Below are 27,943 nucleotides of genomic sequence, written 5' to 3'. Positions count from 1 at the left end.
CGACGCGTGGCCCCCGCAGCTCCAGCAGCGCCCGCCGCCGCCGCCGCCGCCGCCGCCGCAGCCCCGCCGGCCCCCGCCCGCCGCCCAGGCCACGCCCGCGCCCCGCACACGCTGACGCGGGGAGGAGGATGGAGCCGCGCCGTGCCCGCCGGGTCCCCGCGCCGCTGCTCTGCTTGGGTGAGTTCCCCCTCCCCTTCCCGCCGCGGAAGACGAGACTAAGGCGGCCCCGGGGCAGCTGTCCTTTGACAAGTACCGCGCTTTCCACCAGACTCAAGTGTACTCCGTTTCGAACGACGTCTCTCGTTAGGCGAGCCCGTCTTTCCCTCCAGCCGGCGATGGAAGAGGGTGGGGTAGGGGAAGGGGCTGGTGTTAAAAATACCTTGCACGGATAGATGAACTTGGTCTGTGTGTTCTGCATGAAGTAATATAGCTCCGTATTAGGCGAAATAAAAAGTTGAAAAGATTTCGGGTTTGTTATTTGTTTCCTTTTGAAAATCTGACAGTTCTAGAAATCCAAAAGACGGGAAAACCGGGCTGGGGCGGAGACAGGAGGCGGGAATAGGGACAAGACCCGCGCCTAGGAAAGACCTTTGGGAAAGAAACGCTGTTCCGCCTGTCTTGCCTTCAGTTTTCTAAATCAAGCCGGGTTAAGCGTCTGGGGGCGTTGGCGTGCGGCGGTGCCAGCTTCGCTGAAGCTCCAGAGGATGAAAAGGCTGTTTGCGTAGCCGGAGCGGGAGGGACACGCGCAGGTCCGGGTGCTCCTGGAGGCCCTTGGACGCCAACACCTGCTGCTTCCGGTTTCCCCCGCGGGCTGGTCGGGCTCTGTTCGCTCGCTGCTACTTGCACCCTTGTATTCTGTAATGGCTGAGCGTACTTTGATGCTTGTCTTCTTATTTGAGATAATTTAGTTCTTGTGGACAGGGGAAAAAAATCGTTCACTTTCCTGGTTTAAAAATATATATTGCGAATTCCTAAACTTCAAGAGGAATTTGAAGCTGTATATAACAATTTTAATAAGGAAATAAAGGTTGCCAATCTCGCTTTTTTTCTGGAGTTGCAATGAGGCGAATTCCCCTAACTGACTCTACCTGTGCAGGATGTGACAGTTCAATTATTATTTCGACAGGCCTTATCTTACGGGTTGGGAAACCTAATGAAATGCGTACTACGCATAGTTGTAACTCACTTGTCCAACTTCAAGGACATAGGTGGAAACTGGATCTGTGGTTTCTACCAAAACTGTACTAAGAACGACGTGCTAGAAGGTTCTCAGTAAATAATGTGGCTTTGCTATCTTAGTTTTGAAGTCTCCGTGAAAAAGGCGACAGTCTTCCTAAAGTTAGAAATTAACCTAGAGATCAGAATAGCTTAGCACTTTTTTTTCCACCTGTAAGGTTGCTCTGAACAATGCAAGTGTCTGTTCTGGGCCACTCATTGAATATGCTAATTTGAGACAGCAAGAGCCTCTGAATAACCTGCTTACTACCTACCTAGCATATGTGTTGTGTGTGTTTTTGTTGTCATAAAAGTGCTTAACTCCTTTATTGCATTACTTAATTATAGTTCACCTATTTCATCAGCTGCCAAGCCCATTTCCAAATGAGCTAGGTCAGTTTCTGTTTTCCCAGTTTGTTAAGATATTTTCCTGCCACTAGGAAAGTTCCTGTTTGAAGTTCTGTATCATATCTCTGTACTCTATTCAGGTATGCAAGTTCAATAGCCTTATTCCAAAGCACATGGAAAAAAGGCAAGGCCACCTGTTACTTCTGAAATTGCCATTTACCCCCCAAACAAAAGATTACCTAGAAATACTTTTCCCAAATGTCTAGCCTTCAAAAGAAGGAAAGAGTTATTTTAGATTTCAGCAAACATTTTATTATCGCTTTTTTTTTGTGGAATTCACATGTATTTATATCTGTGGAAAAAATACAGACACTTTCATTTCCATCCTCTGTCTCCAACACATGCAGATTTAAATTGCTACACACACCCCACAATCATTTGGTTACCTTTACATTTTATAAATATTTGATATTGATGTTCTTGCTTTATATATGGGGAAACTATTACCCGGTGTCCCATAGAGAAGCAAAGCTACATTGAAAAATTTCGCACCCAGGTTTGCTGGCACTTTTAGCTTTCTCAACGTTAAGTAAAAGGGTTGAGATACCTCAAACTAGATAATGCATTTCTAAATAATATATAATTTTAGAGTTAAATGATCATTTCTAATCTTTGATTGTTGCAGGATGAACAGGAGAAATTTTTCTCTTTAGTTCTGCAATTAATGTTTAGGGGCTCTTGATCTAAAAGTCAGAGATGTTCATTGATACCCAAACGGGCTTTTGAGCGTGTTCCTGAATGACAGATCCAAGACAATTGATGCCCACTTCATTGCACAATGACAGAGAATTCAGCAGAATAAACATTCTTTCTTGAAACCTGAGAAGCGCGGATCTCAACGAGGCAATGGCTCGCCTCAGATCTTTTCTTTTGACCCTGAGAGTTTACGAGCTGCCTGGTGCTGGCACAACCTGAGATGACACATCATAGGTAGAAACAGGATGACAGGCCTCTCCGGTCTGGGTTTTGGTCCAGGTATTCTAGCTGCCTTCCGCATCATCTTGCCACATGAACAACTTGGGCAATTGGGGTGTGTGGTTCAGCACTGAGGCCCAAATCCAAGAGCTGGGAAGGGAGCTAACAGTTACCAAATGCCTCCTGTGAGCCGACCATGTCGTGTGTTAGGTGTTCTCCACGTATCATTTCCTTTGCTCCTTAAAACACTATAGGAGGTAGGTATGATTAGACCAGTTTGACAAATGAAGAAACTGAGGCTCAGTGAAGTCAGGTACCTTACAAGGATTTAGAGATGGCAAATGTCAAGGTCACTCTGGAGCAATGTGTAAAGAGCCAGAGGTTCTCAGAGTTATCGGAAGCATAATAAAAGTAACAGGTTCTAATAGAGAAGTTCCAGAGTAGTCTCGGGACTGCCCCAGGGCTTAGAATCTGTTATGGGGACTGATATTTGTGCAAAAATGGTACTTTATGGTATCACTCAAAATCAAGCACAGAAAAGATAACAATTATTTCCTTAAGCTCTGCTGAAATATGTTAAATTTTTACTTAACCTGTATTCAGCATTTTTAATACCCAGGAAATGACTTTTATTATGAAGCCATCATTGACATCAGTTGACTGAGGCCTTTGTTTCTATTTTTATACTTTCCTAGATGTATAGTAAGTAAAGCAATCGAGGAGAAGGAAACCCACATCCTTTTTGTTCCCCGGATCATTCACAATATTGTGAATTGAATGTAGTATTGATAAGGGATCAAGTTGGAATCTACAGCACACTTCTATTAACAGTGAGGAAATAGACATACTTCTTCTTTGGTTAAAAAAAAGTGCAATATTCACATAATCACTTTGGAAAAATTGAATTTGAATGTCTTCTGTTCATTTTTTGCCCAAGAATCTCCCATTTCCTGGTTAATAATCACCCAGGAGATGCAAATGTCAAGTAAGAAATCCTTTCTAAAGAGACTGTAAATTAAGGTGTGGCTTCCTCATCTGTCAGTCTTCACTCTGAATATAGGCCTATGCAAATTGTCTAATTCATATGGCTGTAACTGCTGTTGAGAACATTCCTTCAGAAGACAATGGGAAGACTCCCTAGAGCTGTAATAGGAGAGGTCCTCAGGGAGGAGCAGCCTGACAACCATTGCCTTGGTATGGCAATTCTGGAACCTTTGGAAAAATGAAGTAATGCGACAGACTCAGTGTCCTCTGGCAATGCAGTTTATGTAAGAGTGCATGTCTGGTTATAGGGCAAATAAAGGTTCAGTGACATTCTAGGTTAAAGTAATGATTTAATTAACTAGAACACTATTTATAACACACAAGACAACTTGATAATTGTCCAGAAAAAAATGTTAACCCTTAATTACTTAGGTCCAAAATCCTGAATTTTAAATTTGAGGCGTGAAAGTGAGTTAAATACAAATCCTCTTGAAAGTCCTCAGGATAAGGGGAAAAGCCTTTCTTCCTCATATATATGTATAAATATATATGTGTGTGTATATATATATATATACGTTTTAACGTTTTTAAACGTTTTTAACGTTTTTATTGGAGTATAATTGCTTTACAATGGTGTGTTAGTCAAACTGTATAGTTTTGAATCAAGAGACATAGTATATAGAGTATAGGTTTCACACCCCAGTTCTTTTATTTCATACTTTTGGAAGGATTTATTCCTCTTTGAGACTCAGTTTTGTCATCTGTAAAATGGAGATCATAATAACTATGTTGTCAGGTTATTATATATGGACATTATAGATATCATAATATTAAAATAATAAAAAACACTTTTGAAATTAGAGCTGTTATCAGTAGCAGCAAGTGCTTTTTTAGAAAAATGCCTCATTTGATCTTTATAATAACTCCCTTAGCCAGGAAAAGTGTTACTATTCCCAGTTTACAAATGAGAAAACAGACTTAAAAAGAAGTGAGTTACCCAGAGTGTCAGTCTCCATTTATGAATATGCTGTATCGTCTACTGTGGACGCTCCCAACTCACTCTTCACTTTCGGTGAAAGTTCCCCTCATCCTTTAAGACTGAAGAAAAGTATCAAGCCTTCTCTGATAACCCCTTTCATCTTTCCCTCACCACTGGAAAATAAATGTGCAATCTGCCCCCCACCCCTTTGCATCCCTCTGAATCCTTCGGTGCTACCCTTTTCACGTCACACTGTAAGTGTGTATCTGGCCCTGTCTCTCCTAACTGGTGCTGTACTTATCTTTTATCATTCACATTGTAACAGACTTACGTGAATCACTCAATAAATGTTGTTGGATGGGTGATTAGAATGGTACTTTATTTAGAGTTCTCAGCACTATGTTTTGACTCAACCAGCTGTTCTTTGAAACTGTGCTTGAGAAGCAAAATATTATGGCTGAGCAATAGTTTTTGAAAATTCAATTCTATTTAATAATAAAGTTGAATACCTTTTCTTCCCTGTTTTTCCCATTTCTATCTCTTAATGTAGTCTGTATTCACTGATGGTATGCCTAACAAAATTTAAGTATATCACAGTGTGTGTGTGCATGTGTGTGTGTGTGTGTGTGAGAGAGAGAGAGAGAGAGAGAGAGAGAGAGAGAGGGAGAGAGAGAGAGAGAGAGAGGTCGGGCAGTGATATGACTGAATGACGGATAGTCAGTAAGAAAAAGAAAAGTATTGTTTTAGAAATGAAAGGAACCTTAGCGTAATCTAATCTAAATTCCGTCTCCGCCTCCACTCCACCCCAAGCCTAGGTGATATTTTCAGAGATAAGGAAACCTAGCTTCAGAGGGATGAGCTTAGTATCTGAGCTAGAACTGGACTCCATACCTCACGGATCTACTGCAGGGTTTTTCAGCCTTGGGTCTGTTTACATTACAGACTGGATAATTCCTTGCTGTGGACTGTCCTATGCATTGCAGGGTGTTTAGCAGCAATCCTGGTCTCTACCCACTAGATGTCAGTAGCACCCCACCCACCCCGAGTGGTGACAACCAAAAATGTCTCCAGACATTGCTCAGTGCCCCTGGTTGACAAAATTACTCCAGGGTGAGAAGCATTAGCTAATGTGTTTTCCATTGCTATAACGCATTGCCACTCATAATTCACAGTTTGAATAATCAGTGCTTGAGTTACCAAGACAAATAAAATTCATATTAATGGTAAGCTGGATGCAAATATAAAACCAATTCTAGTGTTAAAAAAATCAACTTAGCAATTTTTATTGCTGATTTTAACACTATTTTCCCTGAATAATGGTGAATCTTATTTATGATGGAGTCACTCATACTTTCTTCAATCACTGCATTGCTGACCACCCCATGCCTCCTTTTGTAGCTCTGCTCTCTTGGCTCCCGCAAGACTGAACTTCTTTTTTCCCCAGATTCCTTGGCCATTTCTATCCAGTCCTTATCACCTATTTCCCAAAGTTCTACTATTTTCCATTGCATACTATTTCCCGTGGAACATTTGAATGACTCCTATGCCTTTAAAGATGATACTTCCTCATACGATTTTCAAATAGACTCCATAACTCCATTCTTACTGTTTTACTCAAGATGTGTTTTCCCAAGTGCCTCATAAATATAAATAGATGATATATGAACTAAAAACTCAAATTCCTTCTCTTATTATGTCCTCCTTCATGTCTACTAGCTGCAGATGCCACCACAAACCTGCTGTCCTGCCTATGTTATCGACTCTTTTAATGACACCACCTTCCTTGGTATTTTCTGGCCAGAAACTTGGTGTCATCTATGAATTCTCTCTCTCGCCACCACCTAGAGTCTATCCTCATTAACTCTAGTTAGAACAGGAGCTATGTCCTTTGCATCAGTTTTCCTTTCAGCAGCTCGTTCAGTATCTTGCATATAGAAAAATCGCAGTAGATATTTATTGAACAAATATTCTTAGAGACATGTAGTTACTAAAAGTAAGTATAAGAGAGCTAAGCTGCTCTCCTTCTTTCCCATTTATCAAGTATAATTAAGCCATTCCCACCCTACCATCATACTACAGATGAACTTGTGCTTCTCACGAAAGTTGAAGTCTCCAGTGTTAACCAAAAAAATATATTTTCACAAAATAAAATTTCTTAGAACCATCCATTATGCTAGGTGCATTACACAGATTCTCAGAATGAAGTGTAATTAACTTTAAGGCTTTTAAAATTATCTTTTATATACTCATTTTCTCCTCTTTTTTTTGATGATTACTGATTAAAACTCTATCCTTTTGCAAATTCATTTTTGGCAATAGGCTTCTATAAAGAATGAATGATATGATAGACAATATGCTTCTAAAAATGTCATTAAGTTTTCAAAGCTGTAGTCCACAATATGACCATAATGAAAAAAGGCAAATGAAAAACACTTATAATCCAAACTGTTGCTCCTTTAGAAGATTTTTTTGAGACAATAATGTAATAGTAATTTAAATTTCTGAATTGGATCAGTAGGGATAGTGTGAGAAGCATGATGGAAGGGAGTGAAGACAGAAAAGGTTCTAAAAAGACCCTCCTGTGTAACATTATCTTAAAGAAAAAAAAAATACAGTTTCAATAGATCATTTGAAATAATACTATAGAGATGAATCTTTGGTTTTAGGAGGGGCAAGTTCCATATTTAGAGCTTTTAGTCACAAAATTCCAAAACACCCAGGTTAGTACAAATTGTATCCTTTATACAGTAGTTGATAAGATTTCTCCTGCATTATGAGAACATTAAGTATAGTATTGTATGGTCACTAAAATATATGAGCACTTTGAGGTATGATTTAGAAATTACTACCAAAATTGAAGAGTTTAGTTTAATGTCTCTGAACTGAAAAACATGGTGTACTAAATCTTTTCTTGACACTTGACAAGGAAGATCTTATGGCTATGTTTGAAACTCAAAGACTTATTTGTAACCCATTATTCTATCAACCTCTGGTTTCACCCTGTTATCCTGTTTTTATCTCAAATAGTTGTTGGCTTTTACTTTAATGAAGCTTAGTGATAAGGTTAATGTTGAAAAACTGTAGGAAGAAAATGATTGCTGGTAGGAAGCAAGATTTATGATATATAGATATATATTATGATATATATGTATATACACACATATATATATACTACTCTCTGAAAACATAGGCTGTTACTAGAAAGTACTGACAATAGTTATTTTCAGCGTCTGATGTGCTAGTTTACAGTTATTTTAACGAAGTGGAGCAAGACTTTATCTAATAGTGGATTTGAGACAAAAAGGCATCTGGAAGTGGTAAAGGCATATTCACTCCTTGAAAGTATACAAGACCTAACAAGCCTACTATGTTACAGACAAATCCTAAAATTCCAGACTGCCCTGGAAGAAGGTAGAAAACTAACAGTCCATAAAGAGGTAGGCATGTGACCACAGCAAAAGTGTGAACAAAGCAGATTTTGCTGCCTGTTTTGGGGTTGGGCAAATACTATGATTCATTATGAATTTGCTGTTCCAGTCTAAATAGCCTAAAAGGTGAAATTGGGAAAATAAGATGCATCCTTTTCATTCTGTAACCTATCTCATTTTATTTGGGGTCGTTTTTATTTGCTTGATTGTTATTCAGGAAAGCCATTTTATCTCTGAGAATTGCAGTTGATTATTGAGAAATAGGCTTGGTCAGCCAGTCACCAAATCTCAGCCTCCTTCGAGATGGCCCCTCAGTGTGGCCGTAAGGAAGCAAGGACAAAAGAAACCATATGCAATAAAAAGGATGCTTTCTACATCTGGCATTCCTCCTGACTATCAGGCAAGCACTTCTTACTTAGTGCCCCGAGGCCCACGACATTTAGTGCTCCCCCCACTGGGGTGATGCTCCTCAGCCCCTCCCACGCGCTGTCCCCAGTATTGTGTAAGGTGTAGGCTCGGCCCTGACTCACGGAGCAGAGGTGATATGTGTCCTGTGAGTCACCGGCGCCACTTCCTGCTGGCACATTTGAGGTTTCACGGAAACAAATCTCTGAAAGATGAAAGTAGAGAGATGAACAGGTGAGCTTCAGATTCCTGAAACCCATCTGGAAATTTGACAGAAATAATGGCCTCCAAAGGGAGTTTTGTTTTCATAACATTATTGAAACAGAAGTTCCAGTGGCCAGTTTTGAGTTTACAGATTATCATTGAGCACGGAATTCCTCTGTATCTTAGTTACCAATGTAGAGCTTGCTACCAGATCTGTTTTCTGACCCACTGACCCTATCTAAAATCTTTAATATCACAGGGAATTATTTTCTCAGCAGGGACCCATGGTCAAGATTGAAAACTCAAATATAAGATTTGCATTTGAATTACAGAGAGATCATTATGTTCAAATAGCACTAAAGTCATGAAAAACTGAAAGATTAAGGAAATATATGGATAGGACTTTAGCATCTATTCCTTCCCTGTATGACTTTAATGAGTAGTGATTTATAAGGGTGACAGGGTGCTGGATATCAAAATTCTCCATGGGTGGACTTTTTCAATCTTTTGATCATTCCCACTTACTCCTCTACACCATTTTGCAAAGCCCTGGGCCAGAGGTGAGGTTGAGAAAAACTTGAGGACCACTGCTTTTAGGCAATAGAACTGTGTAGATGGACACACGATTTAGAACCAATTTTGATAGTTTATTGGCTACATACATCTATGATGGAACTGTAGTGTAAACACTTTCATTTGAGAATAGCATTTAAAATTATTTACAATTCCATCTGTAAAATACCCGAATGTTGGATTAATGTACCAAGTCTCACAGAAACCATCCTGAGTGATGGACTACGTCCAAGAGAGTGTCATAGGTTAAGACAGCCCAGTTTTTGTGGAGGCACGCCCTGCCCTGAATATTCTTTAATTCACAAAGGCAAATATTTCACTTGTGGCCTAACTGGAGCAAAGTTTCCAACAGTGGAAAAACTAACAATACGAAAAGTCTTTGAGAGAAAAAAAAAAAAAAAGACTAATAAACAACACCTCAAAGCAATTAGCTGGATTCTATAATAGTGGCAGGTTGCATTTGTAAGCAATTCGGAACAGGAAAGGCTAATATCTGATTTCTGCAAAGGATGAAGAAACGATCCTTTGCAAAGAGAGAAATGTGCATTTGCACAATGGCCCTTTTGCAGTGGGAGAATCGGTAATATCTCCTCCCATTAGTTGAAGAAGCATGGAGGCAGAGGAGTGTCAGGGATATAAAAGCACACATCTAGAACTCCACTTCGTGTTGAGCAGACTGTATAAATTAAAGGGGGTAATTCTTCAATAGTGAAAGTGTATGGCAAAATTATATTGAGAAGTAGAACAAAATTGGCTTGGATGAGAATCTAGCTAATTCACCCTAGAACGCTATGTGGACAAAGTTATTCTTATTCCATCTCTGTTCAACTGACAATGGAATCCAAACTTTAGCCATTTTGTTGTCATTTAAGAAAGAAGCTTTTTTTTTTCCCAATAAGAGCAATTGAAGCATCAGTTATATTGTAGGAGAACTACGGAGTGGGGAGGAGATAGTTCTAAACTTTTCAAAAGATATTTTCAAATCACTGAAAGGTTATGAGGCCTGATGTCCAAAGATGGACTCCTAACTCTTATCTTCTATGGTCGCTAGATGATGGGTCTTGGACCAGACATGTAATTTAACACTGAGGTTGTCTGGGGCTAATAACTACTTCACGGGATTGTTATCAGTGCCAAGTTTGAAACATTAAGAAATTGCAAATTCTGATGCTTATGTGTAGTTCAGTTTTTAATTTTAGTTTTACCCAAATCATATGCAATTTGCTTAACATATACATACCTCCTCTGATTGTGAAAAAATAAAATAAAATTCTTTATTACATGGATTAATTATCCTTTAAAATACCAAAGTACAGAGAGATTTATAACATTGTTGTAGACCAGTAGAGGCCACTACCCACATATACTACTGCTAAAACCAGAGGCTAGATGTTGAGTGGCATGGAACATTCATGAGCCTCTGGTATGTTAGATGTTTCAGAAAAATATAATTTCATTTAATTCTCCCCAAAACTCTATAAACTAGGGAAAATGGAGATCCAGAGGATTTAATTAATTTGTCCAAAATTACATAGCTCAAGTTTTCTCCCAGATTGCCTTTCCACATACATTGTTGCCTCCTTATGGGGTTAAATACTCTGCTTCAGTTACATTTATCTGAGTTTGTTCCCTGTGATGTCCATTATACTCTAGTATTATTGCCTGTTGCCAGATTCTGTAATGCAGCCCATTAACAACATTGTTATGTAATCTTAGGAAAGTTACTTAACTCACTTTTCTCATATGTCTAATGGGGAGAACAGTAGTATCTTCTTCAAAGAGTCACTGAGTGGATTAAATGAGATAGTATAGGTAAGGAGGGTAGAACCATGCCCACATACAGTACGTGGGCAAGAAATGTTAACTGCTACCTACTACTATCACCATCACCAGTAATGTTTCCTATATAACAGTTACTCATATAGCCTGGAAGAGTGAAGAGCAACTACATGCCTTCTAAGAAGAGTAAAACTCTCTTCAGTCAACATCCGTGCAATTAAAAGGATTCTCTTATTCTTTCTACGCAATTCAGAAAACTACTTGAATCATTCTGGTGCCTGTTTCCCAACATTTATCTTTTCAGTGGGGAAACACCATGAAACTCCTTGTTTAAACTCTTACTGGGCTGACAGAAACTGGATTCTTGGTCACAGTGTGGTTCATCTAGCATGTGTGTTCCTTTCCATATTAGATAAGATATATTCTGACTTTACTTAGATTACATTTGATTCATTAAAATGGATTTTAATGTGTAATGCAAAGAGTAACTTAGGTAGTTAAATCAACAACTGATGTATCTTAGGTTGAGAGTCCTGTTTAGTTGTGACCATAAATAGAAGCTGAGTTTTATTTGAAGCCTTCTTTGTGATTGTTTCTACCTTGGAGCATTGCTCTGAGCACATCATGAAGTAAAACGGTGGAAATTTTCCAATTTTCCAATTGCTAAGCTTCTTAAGAAATCAGTCTTTAAAATCAGGTCTTTGAAAAGGTTACCGTGAAATGTTTAGAGTAGGTCAAATCTGTAACTCTGAATGTAATGCCAGGGCTTTTACCCTTGGACAGAAGAGCTGGGGGTTCATTTATTTTCAATGATATGCCTGTTTCCATGAATTATTTTTTTATGGTTTCGATGGCTCAAATACTTGAAATAATTAAAAGAACTTTATAAATACTGTAATTACATGGAAATCTGGTTAGGGTTTCTTTCCTTGAAGCATTAGTTATATATTTGATTTTTCTCCATAAATAGGTTTCCATCTTCTACAAGCAGTACTCAGTACAACTGTGATTCCTTCATGTATCCCAGGAGAGTCCGAAGATAACTGCACAGCTTTAGGTAAGCCCAGCTTTGTCAATGTTGCATCAAAGAATTACACATTCTTAACAGAAATGTAACTCAAAGACTATAAATATGTGATAGTGGAAAAAAAAGGGGGGGTAATAGCTGCTGTATTAACAAAAGAACCCAGTGAACTAGCGATCTGGCAAAATTATATAAAGGAATAACTGGAGGCAGAGGGAATGAGCACCTAGTTATATATATAAAGATTTGATCTTAAAGGGACAGAGAACAAAGAAAATCAGATTCCCTTTGGTCATTTCAGAACGTTGCTGAGAAACCATTGTGAGGAGCTGGATCCCAGACAAAACAGGAAAATTTAAACTTTGTACACAGTAGACAGTCAATATATTTTGTTATTATTTTTTGTAAAAGGAGCAAATGATGTCTTTTATTTTGAGTTACAGCATTCGTTCAGAAAAATCTACGGAGTCCTTAATACATGCTAAACACCGTGCATGGTCTTCTCTTTGGGGCCCAGAGGACTCTGAATGTGGTTTAAGAGAGATCCGCTTTAGAGCTGATTCACTTTGCTGTACAGCAGAAACAAACACAACACTGTAAAGCAACTATACTCCAGTAAAAAAAAAAAAAAATTAAAAATTAAAGAAATAAAATTTAAAAAATAAAATAAAAGTAATAGCACCCAGGCACCAAAAAAAAAAAAAAAAAAAAAAAGAGAGAGAGAGAGAGAGATCTGCTTTATATTCACTCTGAGTTATTGAGTCCAGAGTTTTCCTGAGGAACCAGAGTATTTCCTGCAACAACTTCACCTCCTTTCTTGTCCTTCCTCTTTGTGCTCTCTAGAGGTTTGGTGTGTTTCACTCCCTATTTTTGGCTATTTGAACAAGAGTATTACAATCAAGATGATTTGTTTGGTTATTTCATAAAGATCCTTCACATTTTAGTAATTAAAACATTCTAAAGTGAATTTTATGTGTAGGTTGCAACACTATTCTAAAGAGGCTACTATTTTCATTGTTGTATTTGTGTAACCGAGACATTTATAACTCAAGGTTGGTCTAGTTCATGTCCAGGTCTCATCGTTAGAGACTGTGATTGATTTCCCAAACCCGAAAGTTTGGGAATGCACACCAAAACAAGCCTTGCTGGCTTAAAACCCACTATAGATTTAAGCTCTCTTAAATTAATTAATGGATTCAGTTTGCAATTGCTTTGGGAGTAATGAATGTCAGAATTATTTTGAGATTTGAAAAAATTATACACACTTTGGATAAATGAATAACTGTGAAGGAAAATGATTTGTGTGTGTGTGTCTTCAGCTTACCTTTTCTATCCTTAAACATTGTCGTTTGGGAATTTTACCCCCAGGTTTTATTTTGTTTTGTTTAGCCTGTTGGCCATTTTCCTTTGGGGGTCCAGAGTTTGTTTATTGGTCTAGGGAACGTGACAGCTAGAGTGACTTTTTGTCCTGAAAATACCTGACCTGCTTTGTTCCAGTAGCTCAGTGGTTACTATTATGAAAGGGTGATTAATTCTTCAAAGAAAACAACAGACTATATTCCACTTTCTATTTCTTTCACAGTTCAGACAGAAGATAATCCACGTGTGGCTCAAGTGTCAATATCGCAGTGTAGCTCTGACATGAGCGGCTACTGTTTTCATGGACAGTGCATCTACCTGGTAGACATGAGTGAAAATCACTGCAGGTAATATGCCAAATACAAGCAAACAAAAACAGTTTTTTAAAAACCCACATTCTCTCTCTTTTTTATTTTTGTAGTAATTACTCTATTGTTTCCATGGGCTGCCGTTTATATGTACTATTAGCATGCAGTTTATATGTACGATTAGAAACTTTATTGAGTGAGTTTTTTTTAAGTTAGGGAACAAATGGTAGAACGAACAGCAGTTATCAAATTGTACGGATGCTTCAGGGCTGCAGAATGGGGAGGGCTTCACATGCCTTCCTCTCATACTTACTGCAATAGCAGCTTAGCCTTTAATCTTTTCACTGGACTTATATGTCAGCCATTGTTATAAGAATCGATTCCACTGACTTAGACAAAAAGCACTTCAAACTTACAAACCACCATTGTCAGCCAGCCTGGCGGCCGAACCAGACTATCATTCTAATACAGCAGTTGAGCTTGAGAGCAGTGAGGGCCTCTTTTATCCAAGTTGGGCCAGCTTTAAGGTCAGTCTCTAAATTCATCTTTACAACTTTTGGCAAACCTTGTCAATATCTTGCATTTCATTGTAAGATTAGCTCTTACAAAACTAATTCAGAACCATGATTTCTTTCTTAAATAACTGATCCTTCTCTTGCATTGTCCTTTAGGTGTGAAGTGGGTTACACTGGTGTCCGATGTGAGCACTTCATTTTAACCGTCCAAAAGCCTCTGAGCAAAGAATATGTGGCTTTGACTGTGATTCTTGTTATCTTGTTGCTCATCATAGTTGCTGGCTCTGTATACTATTTCTGCAGATGGTAAGCCAGTGTTTTTGTTTTTGTTTTTTAACACTCTGCTTTTGTAAATTACCTTTATACAATCTACACTTACAAACTGGGTAAAAATATGGCAAAGTATTATTTAGTGGGATAAGATAGACTCTGCACTAATGATATTTATAAAGAAGTTTTAGCAGCAGAACATCTGGACTAGTAGAAATGAGTGTCCAGATAATTGTAAGAGCTGACTTTTAAAAATTGGTTCATGTCAGTCCCCCAAAATTCCATCTTCAACACTCCATCTTCATGTACAATGCTGTATTGATATATGCTGATAACTGAGAAAATATAGAGTGGGCACTGAGCTACTGACAGTGTATCATATTGGCCATTTTTTAGGCTTAGGACCAGGGTATAGAAATAGAATGAGTTAGTTAATAATAGCTCTGCCTTTAAAATGCCTCCATGAAATCCTTCTTATTTTGGAAGTGGTGCAGATTTTTCAGTGTAGATTTGAGTGAATTTTATTTTATTTTTGCTGACAGTAATGCACTTCTACTTTTGAAGCTCCAAAAGTGTTACTTTTATAAGATTAAATTTATTTGGTCCATGCTTGAGTCTAAGTATTCACCAAATTATAATGCCTTTTTAATTGGTTATGATCACATAACTGAATATTATTAAAACTGAAATGCACCTGAAAGGTCTTTGACTACAATCCTATCTTTTATAAAGATGGGAAAGTAAGATCCAGAGAAGTAAATTGACATGTCCTGGCTCATCTAGTTGACAAATAGCTAAATCAAGGCTAAACAAAGGTTTTCTAATCATATTCTTCTACTAAGCAAAAACATTATGCAGTTTCCTTAAGGCTACATGCTTCATCTTCAAAATGGGTAGAAAATGAACTCAAAATTTTAGGAAGATAGCTTTAATGAATGAGTGAATGAAGATTCTGAATCACGATAGATTTATGAATCCTAGCTGGGAGAACTTGACCAGGTTATGTAACCCATTTGTACTTCATTTTCTTCATCTGTAAAATGAGGATGATAGTGGTAAGTGTGAGGATAAAATAAGTAATGGATATATAGCATTTAGAACATTGTCAGTCACTTAATAAGTGCCCGATTTATTTTCATTATTATTGGTGATATCATTATATCAATGTGATGGGTAGAATGTAAGAAAGAAAGAGAGAAAGAAAGAAAGATAGGAAGGGAGGAAGGAAGGAAGGAAGAAAGAAAGAAAGAGAGAGAGAGAAAGAAAGAAAGAAAAAGAAAGAAAGGAAAGACAGAGGAAAAACGAAAGGATAAAACAGACCAGGATTAAACGTGGTCACATGCTCTCCTGGAATTTTACAATTTTCATGATCATGTGAAAGCCTTTGAGAAGTCCTTTCACAGCATTTCACCATTTCCTCCCCAAATTATTTGTTCAGAGCAACTACCCCTTCCTCCCTCATTCTTCTCTAGCATCCAGCCTAAACCTATTCACCTCTGTCATTTTGGAAACACTATGCTAATGTACCTTTAGCGTCCATGTATTTGTTTCTTTTGTTAACATACTTTGATCCTAATACTGTTAACTTCAGTGTTAATGGTTTAATTTCTGAATATTTCTAGGTACAGAAATCGAAAAAGTAAAGAACCAAAGAAGGAATATGAAAGAGTGACCTCAGGGGATCCGGCATTGCCACAAGTCTGAGTGGTGCCATTGAGCTTATAGGCAGGGATGCACTGCGTACCTGGTTATGTTAATATTCCTATTTTATTAATAATATTTATGTGGGGTCATGTGTTAAGTCAACAATGATGTATTTTAATATACTAAGAAGAGTTTTTATTTTTGTTTTATTTTTGACAGACTGTTTGCTAATGTATAATGTACACAAAATATTTACTATAGAAAGAAAATGGATATTTTTGTAAGAGATCATTTCCTGGGCTAAGTGCTCTATTGAAAGCTTTTTTGCCTTCTGTACAATGCATAGGAGTGAGCAATGCCCAGTTCATTGTTCAGGAAGTGTCAGCAAGTGACAGGTTTCTGTAAGCCTAAATATATGGTCGAATCAATTTAATAAGTATATATTTCTACTCCTCAAATCAATGATAGTTGGTTTGACTATATCATAGTCTGATGTTTGAGTTGGCACCACTGTGCCTGTGCCATGTGTCAAAACAGTAACGCTGTGGGAATTGGGGAGAAGCAAATATAGATGACGCGCTAAACACTACATATTTGAAACAAACTAAACCCTGGAGGGCTCTGCTCCCTCCACACACATCCTTAGCTGTAACTCACTCTTTGTCTGCCTGGAGAGAAGGTGCACGATTCCCTATTCCCAACCACAACTCCTACGGATACTAGTCACCCATCTAACAGATTCTCCTTAAGAAAATGAATTGAGAACTTAATTTTATACCATCTTTTATGTAAATAGTAGATAATTTATAGCTTCACAATGTTCTTTTTTTTAGTATGACATTTATGCTAGGTAACTGCTCATGAGGCAATTACAGAAATCCACACGTGAAGTCAAAATCTATGCTTCTTTTCAAGAGTATTTATTTCTGTAGGGACTTGGCTGAAGAATTCTAAGATTAAATCATAGTCCAAAATTTGATGGACTAATTATTATTTTAAAGTGTGACATAAGACAATAATTCTATACACGGTCTAAAGAGATCTAAAAGGATATTTCTGTTTCCCACTAATACAGCTGAAGTCAAATGTGCTGTGTAAAAATACATTTTAAATCCTACACATACTTATTGACATCTACTGTATGTAAAGGAGGTCTGCATATTTGAGTGACCTTGATTGCTTCAAAGAAAATTTATTGACTAACCAAGAAATCAGCTGCAATCCATTTGTTTTGTTACAAAATGGAGTCATATTGGTTTATCTTAAGCATCTCAATTCATATTACATAACTAATTGTAAATAATTGGGGTGTTTTTTAATCTTTATTTAAAAACTAACCCCTGTAAAAGTTAAATTTTTATTTATAAATGCATATTAAATAATAAAAAAGGTATGACACAGATTGCTTTTATGGGAGAAAATTAGTAAAAAAATAATTGTTTTAATGGGGTTGATGCTGAACAAACATAAAAAAATGATTGCTAGCAACTCGTGTTTCCTACAAACAATGGAAACATTTTGGCTCACATTTAGTCTATCTTCCTTATTTTACAGATTTCTCACTGTATATATTTCTAGAAAGGGCTATCTATACCCACCGTATTGAGAATAAAGGCAAATCCAATGCATAAATTCATAGTTTGTGGCTTCCCACCAAGGCCACAAAGTAAAGTTCTAAGATTGGTGCTAAAGATATAACCTCATAATTAAGATTTGTGTAATATATTAAATATTTAAAATACAATCAAATGCTACTATTCTTTTGGACATTCTTTTGCTCTTATCTCTCTGCCAAAGTCAATGCAAGGGGAGAAATGGTGCACTGGTAGGACAGGTTTTTATTTTTGAGTCCTTGAGAAGAGAATTAGCTAAATTCAACTGCCGTGAGGTATCAGATCAATTTTTATGTAGCAAATACATGATACTAGCTTCTAATTTCTGTTGAATTCAATAATGCAGTTTTAAAAAACTTATGTCTGATCCATTTTGCCAGTTTTGCAGCAATAGTCTGTCAGTAGACTTTTGGAAAAAAATGTGTTTAATTTGCTGCCCAATACTTTCTGATTTTTTTCTACTCTTATTTGTATGGGAAAAGGGGGAGTAACAACTGGTATATGCAGTGCTGCTGGAGTACATTTAAATGTTTTGACTGAAGAATAATTTTATCTAAAACATATCTGTTATTCAAACTGGATGAGTTTAAATGTAAGATAGTGAATTTCTCTCCTCTTTTTTTGCACTCTGTAATTGCACTTTTTAAGTTTGAAGAGCCATTTTGGTATACAGTTTATATTAAAGATACCATGGAACATAAAGTTGTATCGCATGCAGTTTAAAGTAACTTATTTGACAATGAATTTTATCAGAGTACTGAATTGTATCAATTTGTTTGTGTTCAATATCAGCTTTGATAATAGTGTACCTTAAGATATTGAAGGAGAATATAGATACTTTACAAGATATTATTAATTTTTATTTATTTTTGTTGGAAACTGGAAAAAAAAACAAAATTGAAAAATAAAAATGAAACACCTTGCATTAAAAATGTCACTGATAAGTTTAGTCTCTTTCTTTCTTTTTTTTTTTTTTTTTTTCCATACTACATTAAAAGGCTTAAAAGCAGTGACAGGACTATAATGTGGTTAGACATAAAGACATATGGTTTTAGTTTGGGAAAGCATTATATAAATTTATCATATTTTATGGCCTACCATAGTGAAGAATCTCTTTGAAATATAAGGAATCACATCAATTATAAAATTCTGGGGGTTAGTATTTTTTTAAAAGAATATTTTAAAAGAGTATTTTAAAAAATATTTCTAAAAAGAATAAATAATCCTATTGAGAAATAACTTTTGGAAGGACACATCAGCCAGAAGCATGTCCCATGGTTCCCTCAGCATCTGCCAACCAAGAGGCTTGGCTTTCCCAAGCCTTCAGAGCAGGAAACATCATTCCTTTGAACCTCCATCACAGTAATGGCTTCCGAAGTACATGCTTCAAAACCTATAGAGTACTTTGCCCATTTATTAGCTCCTTGGACCACTTCATTAGCCTGTGGATAGGGCAGGTAGGCATAGCTATGACCATTTTCCAAGGAGGTAAACCAATTTGTCCAGGGTCACAGTGGTAGTAAAAGATGACGTTGGCATGAGAAACAAGGTCTTCTGATCCCCGATTCTACCACAGCCCTGGCCATGTCAGGGCAGCAGAACAAACCATCATGTGGAGTTAGTCTGAGATTTAGTTTGGAATTTTGTGGGGGAGAAACAGAAATTCCTGTAAAATGAAATTCCTGGGATCTCACAGAGCCATCCGACTGACTCTATTTGAAGTCTGAGAACCCAGAGGGTTAATTAAGGAAAAGAACTTGAAACACTTCTCACTCAGCTTACAGGATGTCACACTTATCTGGTTTTCCACCTGTTTTCAGTCTCATGCTGGATCTTCCTTAATATGTTCCATCCCCCACCACTGATTTGTAAATGCTGGAGTGCCCCCAGATCTCAATTTCAGAACTTTTTCTCTGTGTATCCACTCCCTTCTTTATTTCATACGGTCTTCTGCCTTTAATAGCCGTCTATATACTGATTATTCCTAGGCTAGATACTTTCCCTGATTTCCAAACTTCATTATCCAATGACCTATCAAACTACCCATCCACTTGGATATACACTGGACATTAAAACATAACATGTTCAATAACTGACAGTCCCCTAAAAAGTCTTTCCTTCCACAGTGTTTCCATTCAACTAAATTCAACTCCATCCTTCTTGTATCTCAGACCAAAGATCTGGTATCGTCATCTGGAAGGTGCAGAATGGCTCACTTTCAAGTGATTTCAGAGAGGATTACCCTAAACTTTTTACAACAGTGACAGAATTGGCCATTTTGAAGGCATTATGCAGAAGGAAAACAAATTCCAGAAAACCAGACTTCGAATATCACAATTTTTTAAAAAGAAGAAACTGTAGGCATTGAATTTGGTCAATTCTAGAACATATTTCTCCCCAAATGGTCACAAGACATTATAAAACATAAGTGCTGTTCATTAGGATCCAAACATGGATTCATTAAGGAGGAAACATAAAATATGGATCTTTTAAAAAAATCCTGTCTGATAACCAGCTAATGGTAACTACCCATCATATAAACCAAACACAGGTACGACATTCAGTTTATTTGAATTCAGAGAAATATTTGGGAAAAGTCTTCCAAAAATTTTGTATGAGCCTGCAGTGCCATGTGCCTATTAAGAAATAGGCACAGCCGAAGCTAATATAATGCAGGTATTGTTAATGGATCCAACACATGCGAAATGGAGGCCATGTGACAGGATGATACAAAGCTTTGGGTAAGGGCGTGGTTATACTCATTGGAAATATAGAAAATATACCTTAAAATATCAGTGGAATGGTGACTTTTCCAGTCAATCTATCAGAAGGGAGCAATGATTTTCTATTTACTCTCTTTTTCTCTGGATGGCAGGATAGATAGCAAGGAAATATATGTCATATTCCTGGCCCTCAATTTGCCATCAGGAATAATTCACATTCTGGGAAAAAATGATAAAAATTAATAGTTTAGGGCTTCCCTGGTGGCGCAGTGGTTGAGAGTCTGCCTGCCAATGCAGGGGACACGGGTTCGAGCCCTGGTCTGGGAAGATCCCACATACCGTGGAGCAGCTGGGCCCGTGAGCCACAACTACTGAGCCTGCGCGTCTGGAGCCTGTGCTCCGCAACAAGAGAGGCCGCGATAGTGAGAGGCCCGCGCACCGCGATGAAGAGTGGCCCCCGCTCGCCGCAACTAGAGAGGGCCCTCGCACAGAAACGAAGACCCAACACAGCCATAAATAAATAAATAAATAAATAAACCCAAAAGTTAAAAAAAAAAAAATTAATAGTTTATGAATCAATCAATATTTATTGAAAATCTTTTTTTTTTTTGTATCTAGTAATGTATAAGGGGTATAGATATTCAAAAGAAGTATAAAATGTACTGTGGTTTTCAAGAAACTTAGAAGAGGAATTTGAAGTTATGGGGATATATAAAGAATAATGCAAGGCTTTAGTAGTTAGAGTTCTTTGGTTTTTAGGGAACAAAAACGACCCTCGCTTAACCAAGAAGAAATTTGTGAGAAAGATATAGGGGGTTCGATAGAATTAAAATAAAAGCCAAAGAATCAGAGAAGTTCTAGTGATTTAGTCAGCAGTGCACTGCTTCTAGAAGGTGTGAACTCCAACTATTTTTAGTTCTTGGCTGCATGTGGTCAAGGGAGACAGCGTCTGATTACTTAGCTGGGATCACAGGCTCACCTCTTGGCCAGGCGACCAGTACATTGTAGTTGAAAAGCCACCGAGTTTGTATCTAATGGGAGAAATTTTTCTCACAGAGGAAAATCAGAGAGCTATTACTAGAGGAAGGATAAATGAATTCTGAACACGCAAACAACAGAAGTCCACCATAGATACTAAATAGTATCAGATCAAACAATTTAGAGAAAGGTGATGTCAATGGGGAAGCTTTTATTGAGGAAGTGAGACTTTAACTTGACTTGGAAGATTGACAGGACTTTGATAAGCAAAGGAGGGACTGTAGGACACTTCAAATGGAAGAATAATCAGGACAATCATAGCAAGTTAAAGGTATGTAAGGGAGACCACCCTGACAGTAGTATAGGATCTCTATTTGGGAATAGTTTAGAATTTAGTTTGAAGGATGTTCAAAGCCATACTGAGAAGATAAACTTCACATTAATGGGTAATAGGCAATCATTTAAAGTTCTTGATCAGGGGATCCATACCATAAATTGGTATGATAAACAGAATAATGCCCCCCGTGCCCCAAAGATGTCCATGTCCTAATCCCTGGAACCTGTGAATATGGTGCCTTACATGACAAAAGGGACATTGCAGATGTGATTAAATTTACAGACTTTGATCTGGGGAGATGATTCTGATTAGCCCGGTGAACTCAGTCTAATCACATGAGCCCTTAAAAGCAGGGAGCTGTCCCAGCTGTGGTCAAAGCTGTAGTCTGAGAAGGACTTGACCCACAGTTACTGGCTTTGAGACAAGGAAAGGGGCCATAAACCATGAAATGCAGGTGGCCTATAGCAGCTTGAGAAGACAAGGAAACGGATTCTCCCAGAGAGCTTCCAGAAAAGAATGTAGCCTTGCCAACACCTTATTATTTACTCAGTGCTGACACCCTGATCTTAGCCCAGGGAAGCCTAAGTTGGACTTCTGATCTACAGGATTGAAAGATCACCAGTTCTATTGGTTTAAGGCACTGAATTTGTGGTAGTGCGTTACAGCAGGAATATAAATTGAAGATAAATGGTGTTTTGGGAAAATTGAAATGAGCTTATTTGAGAAGACTGATTGAGAAAAAATATACTGGTGACAGAGATCCCAGCTAGTAGAGTGTTGTAACAACCTAGATATAAATTGAAGAAAGCTTATGTCTGGAAGAACAGAGAGCAGGAGGAAAATTTTAGACACATCACAGAGAGAAAACTGGACGTGTTTAGTGATTGAATATGCGAAATAAGAGAAACTGGAGTCAAAAAGAATTCAGTTTGGGAAAAAGGAAGTTAATTTAGTTTAAATATGTTGAATGTAAGAATACATTCAACATATGTATTGTTGAATGTATATTTGTTGAGGGTATATTTGTAGAAATAACATGTTCAAGGTATTTGGTAATACCTCAAAATTATATATACTATTTTACAATTTACAGAATACTTTCACATCTGTTAACTCTTCGTTTAAATGCACTCTCTGAGATGGAAGGAAGAGATTAATAATTATTACCTATAAGAGAATATAGTCTCCTGAAAGGTTGTGGTTTGCTCTGAGTCACAAAACAAGTAAAGTCACAGAACTTACATGTTATTCCAGGTCTCCTGTGCCCCAAATTTCCATCTACTTAAAGCTGCCTCCTTGATGTGGAACTTGGGGGTGTGGTGTAAGCTAAAGATGTAATGGGAATTCCCATCACAGAGACTACAGTTGATTCCAGAGAAACAGTTCAAGTTAAAAACTTCAAAGGAGTGAGGGTAGAGGAAAAATGCCAAGAAAACCAATGATGGACGCCAAGGAAACGTCTTCACCCGAGGAATTGGTAAAAGGAAAAAGAGCCAGTGAAGGCAATAAGAATGGTTAAATATTTTATTCATTCATTCAGCAGTTACTTACTGAAGGCTTAGTATGTGTCTTACTGTTCTACATCCCAACAGTAAGTGATGAACAAGACAGATAATGCCTGGAATTTGTATTTCTAGTGGGAAAAGAAAGAAAATAAATAAATACTAATAACAATAATAGTATCAAACACTTATATAGGGCTTACCATTTACTGTAAAGCTTTTAAAATGTAATAACTTATTAAGTACTTATAACAATCCTATGAAGTATGTAACTACTTTTATAAGACTCAGATGAGGAAACTGAGGCAGAGAGTAACTGCCCAAGGTCTTGTGGGTAGTGATAAAACAAGGTAGTAATACATAATATACTCTGGTTTTGGGGCTGCTTTAGCTAGGGTGGCCAGGGAGGCATCTATATGGAAGTAATATATGAGCACAGATGTAGAGAGATGTGGCAAACTCGGCTATGCAAATTTGTGGAGCCAAAGTATTTTGGACCTGGAGCAGGAAATACAAGGACTCTAACGTTCAAAAGACAGTAAGATCAAGGAAGAACTTCAAGATGGTGGAGGAGTAAGACGTGGAGATCACCGTCCTCTCTACAAATACATCAAAAATACATCTACAGGTGGAACAACTCCTACAGAACACCTACTGAACGCTGGCAGAAGACCTCAGACTTCCCAAAAGGCAAGAAACTCCCCACGTACCTGGGTAGGGCAAAAGAAAAAAGAAAAAACAGAGACAAAGAATAGGGACAGGACCTGCACCTCTGGGAAGGAGCTGTGAAGGAGGAAAAGTTTCCACACACTAGGAAGCCCCTTCACTGGTGGAGACAGAGGGTGGGCGGTGGGGGGGAAGCTTCAGAACCACGGAGGAGAGCGCAGCCACAGGGGTGCGGAGGGCAAAGCAGAGAGATTCCCACACAGAGGCTCGGTGCCGACCAGCACTCACCAGCCCGAGACGCTTGTCTGCTCACCCACCGGGGCGGGCCGGGGCTGGGAGCTGAGGCTCTGGCTTCGGAGGTCGGATCCCAGGGAGAGGACTGGGGTCGGCTGCGTGAACACAGCCTGAAGGGGGCTAGTGCGCCACAGCTAGCCGGGAGGGAGTCCGGGAGAAAGTCTGGAGCTGCCAAAGAGGCAAGAGACCATTGTTTTGGGGTGCGTGAGGAGAGGGGATTCAGAGCACCGCCTAAACGAGCTCCAGAGATGGGCGCGAGCCGTGTCTATCAGTGCGGACACCAGAGATGGGCATGAAACACTAAGGCTGCTTCTGCAGCCACCAAGAATCCTGTGTGCAAGCATAGGTCACTCTCCACACCTCCCCTCCCAGGAGCCTGTGCAGCCCGCCACCGCCAGGGTCCAGTGATCCAGGGACAACTTCCCCAGGAGAACACACGGGGCACCTCAGGCTGTTGCAACATCACACTGGCCTCTGCTGCCACAGGCTCACCCCGCATTCCGTACCCCTCACTCTCCCCTGCCTGAGTGAGCCATGGCCCCCTAATCAGCCGCTCCTTTAACCCCGTCCTATCTGAGCGAAGGACAGATGCCCTCAGGCGACCTACACGCAGAGGTGGATCCAAATCCAAAGCTGAACCCCAGGAGCTGTGCGAACAAAGAAGAGAAAGGGAAATCTCTCCAAGCAGCCTCAGGAGCAGAGGATTAAATCTCCACAATCAACTTGAGGTACCCTACGTCTGTGGAGTACCTGAATAGACAATGAATCATCCCAAAATTGAGGCGGTGGACTTTCGGAGCAACTATAGACTTGGGTTTTGCTATATGCGACTGAATAGTTTTCTGATTTTTATGTTTATCTTAGTACAGATTTTAGCACGTGTTATCACTGGTGGATTTGTTTATTGGTTTGGTTGCTCTCTTCTTTTTTCTATTACTTGTTAATTTTTTTTATTTTAATAACTTTTTAATTTAATTCTATTTATTGAGTTATTTATTTTTCTTTTTTTTTTCTCCTTTTTCTTCTGAGCCGTGTGGCTGACAAGGGGTTGGTGCTATGGCTGGCTGTCAGGCCTGAGCCTCTGAGGTGGGAGAGACGAGTTCAGGACCAACAGAGACCTCCAGACCCCACACAATATCAATGGGCGAGAGCTCTCCCAGAAACCTCTGTCTCAACGCTAAGACCCAGCTCCACTCAATGACCAACAAGCTCCACTGCCAGACACCCCATGCCAAAAAACTAGCAGGACAGGAACACAACCCCACCCATTAGCAGAGAGGCTGCCTGAAATCATAATAAGTTCAAAGACACACCAAAACACCCCACCGGATACGGTCCTGTCCACCGTAAAGGCAAGATCTAACCTCAACCACCAGAACACAGGCACTAGTCCCCTCCACCAGGAAGCCTACACAACCCACTGAACCAACCTTACCCACTGGGAGCAGACACCAAAAACAACGGGAACTATGAACCTGCAGCCTGTGAAAAGGAGAACCCAAACACAGTAAGTTAAGCAAAATGAGAAGACAGAGAAATATGCAGCAGATGAAGGAGAAAAGTAAAGACCCACCAGACCAAACAAATGAAGAGGAAATAGGCAGTCTACTTGAAAAAGAATTCTGAATAATGATAGTAAAGATGATCCAAAATCTTGGAAATAGAATGGATTAAATACAAGAAACGTTTAACAAGGACCTACAAGAAATAAAGTGCAAACAAACAATGATGAACAACACAATAAATGAAATTAAATATTCTCTAGAAGGAATCAATAGCAGAATAACTGAGGCAGAAGGAAGGAAAAGTGACCTGGAAGATAATATAGTGGAAATAACTACTGCAGAGCAGAATAAAGAAAAAAGAATGAAGAGAATAGAGGACAGTCTCAGAGACCTCTGGGACACAATAAACACACCAATGTTCGAATTGTAGGGGTCGCAGAAGATGAAGAGAAAAAGAAAGGGACTGAGAAAATATTTGGAGAGATTATAGTTGAAAACTTCCCTAATATAGGAAATGAAATAGTCAATCAAGTCCAGGAAGTGCAGAGAGTCCCATACAGGATAAATCCAAGGAGAAACATGCCAAGACACATATTAATCAAACTATCAAAAATTAAGTACAAAGAAAAACTACTAAAAAACAACAAAGGAAAAGCAACAAATAACTTAAAAGGGAATCCCCATAAGGTTAACAGCTGATCTTTCAGCAGAAACTCTGCAAGCCAGAAGGGAGTGGCAGGACATATTTAAAGTGATGAAACTGAAAAACCTACAACCAAATTTTCTCTACCAGCAAGGATCTCATTCAGATTCAAGGGAGAAATTAAAACCTTTAGAGACAAGCAAAAGCTAAGAGAATTCAGCACCACCAAACCAGCTTTATGACAAATGCTAAAGAAACTTCTTCTCTAGGCAGGAACCATAAGACAAGGGAAAGACCTACAATAATAACCCAAAACAATTAAGAAAATGGTAATAGGAACATACATACCAATAACTACCTTAAATGTAAATGGATTAAATGCTCCAACCAAAAGACATAGACTGGCTGAATGGATACAAAAACAAGACCCGTATATATGCTGTCTACAAGAGACCCATTTCAGACCTAGGGATACCTACAGACTAAAAGTGAGGGGATGGAAAAAGATATTCCATGCAAATGGAAATCAAAAGAAAGCTGGAGTAGCAATTCTCATATCAGACAAAATAGACTTTAAATAAAGACTATTACAAGAGACAAGGAAGGATACTACATAATGATCAAGGGATCAATCCAAGAAGAAGATATAACAATTGTAAATATTTATGCACCCAACATAGGAGCACCCCAATACATAAGGCAAATGCTAACAGCCATAAAAGGGGAAATCAACAGTAACACAATCATAGTAGGGGACTTTAACACTCCACTTTCACCAATGGACAGATCATCCAAAATGAAAATAAATAAGGAAACACAAGCTTTAAATGACACATTACACAAGATGGACTTAATTGATATTTATAGGACATTCCATCAAAAACAACAGAATACACTTTCTTCTCCAGTGCTCATGGAACATTCTCCAGGATAGATCATATCTTGGATCACAAATCAAACCTTGGTAAATTTAAGAAAATTCAGAATTGTATCAAGTATCTTTTCCAACCAGAGTACTCTGAGACTATATATCATTTACAAGAAAAAAGAGCTGTAAAAAATACAAACACATGGAGGCTAAACAATACAGTACTAAATAACCAAGAGATCACTGAAGAAATCAGAGGAAATCAAGAAATACCTAGAAAGAAATGACAATGAAAACATGATGACCCAAAACCTATGCTATGCAACAAAAGCTGTTCTAAGAGGTAAGTTTATAGCAAAAAACAATCCTACCTCAAGAAACAAGAAACATCTCAAATAAAAAACCTAACCTTACACCTAAAGCAATTTGAGAAAGAAGAACAAAAAAATCCCAAAGATAGCAGAAGGAAAGATATCATGAAGATCAGATCAGAAATAAATGGAAAAGAAATGAAGGAAACGATAGCAAGGATCAATAAAACTAAAAGCTGGTTCTTTGAGAAGATAAAAAAAATGGATAAACCATTAGCCAGACTCATCAAGAAAAAAAGGGAAGAGACTCAGATCAACAGAATTAGAAATGAAGACGGAGATGTAACAACTGACACTGCAGAAATACAAAGGATCACGAGACATTACAACAGAAACTATATGCCAATAAAATGGACAACCTGGAAGAAACAGACAAATTCTTAGAAAAGCACAACATTCCGAGACTGAGCCAGGAAGAAATAGAAAATATCAG

The 27,943-nt window shown here is 38.3% G+C and overlaps 1 protein-coding gene across 1 annotated transcript; it reads left to right on the top strand.

Moving 5' to 3' along the window:
• The first annotated feature begins 109 nt into the window (after positions 1 to 109).
• Positions 110 to 16,164, top strand: EREG (epiregulin). Its single transcript, XM_059924032.1, has 5 exons — positions 110 to 177; positions 11,861 to 11,947; positions 13,497 to 13,620; positions 14,253 to 14,402; positions 15,989 to 16,164. The coding sequence occupies exons 1-5, from the start codon at positions 129 to 131 to the stop codon at positions 16,068 to 16,070; spliced, it is 492 nt and encodes a 163-aa protein (XP_059780015.1). The 5' UTR covers positions 110 to 128; the 3' UTR covers positions 16,071 to 16,164.
• Positions 16,165 to 27,943: the final 11,779 nt, after the last annotated feature.

Source organism: Balaenoptera ricei, chromosome 5 (assembly GCF_028023285.1).
Source record: "Balaenoptera ricei isolate mBalRic1 chromosome 5, mBalRic1.hap2, whole genome shotgun sequence".
NCBI lineage: Eukaryota > Metazoa > Chordata > Mammalia > Artiodactyla > Balaenopteridae > Balaenoptera > Balaenoptera ricei.
Note: the sequence above shows the minus strand (reverse complement) of the source record. Positions and strands in the feature narration are given on the sequence as shown.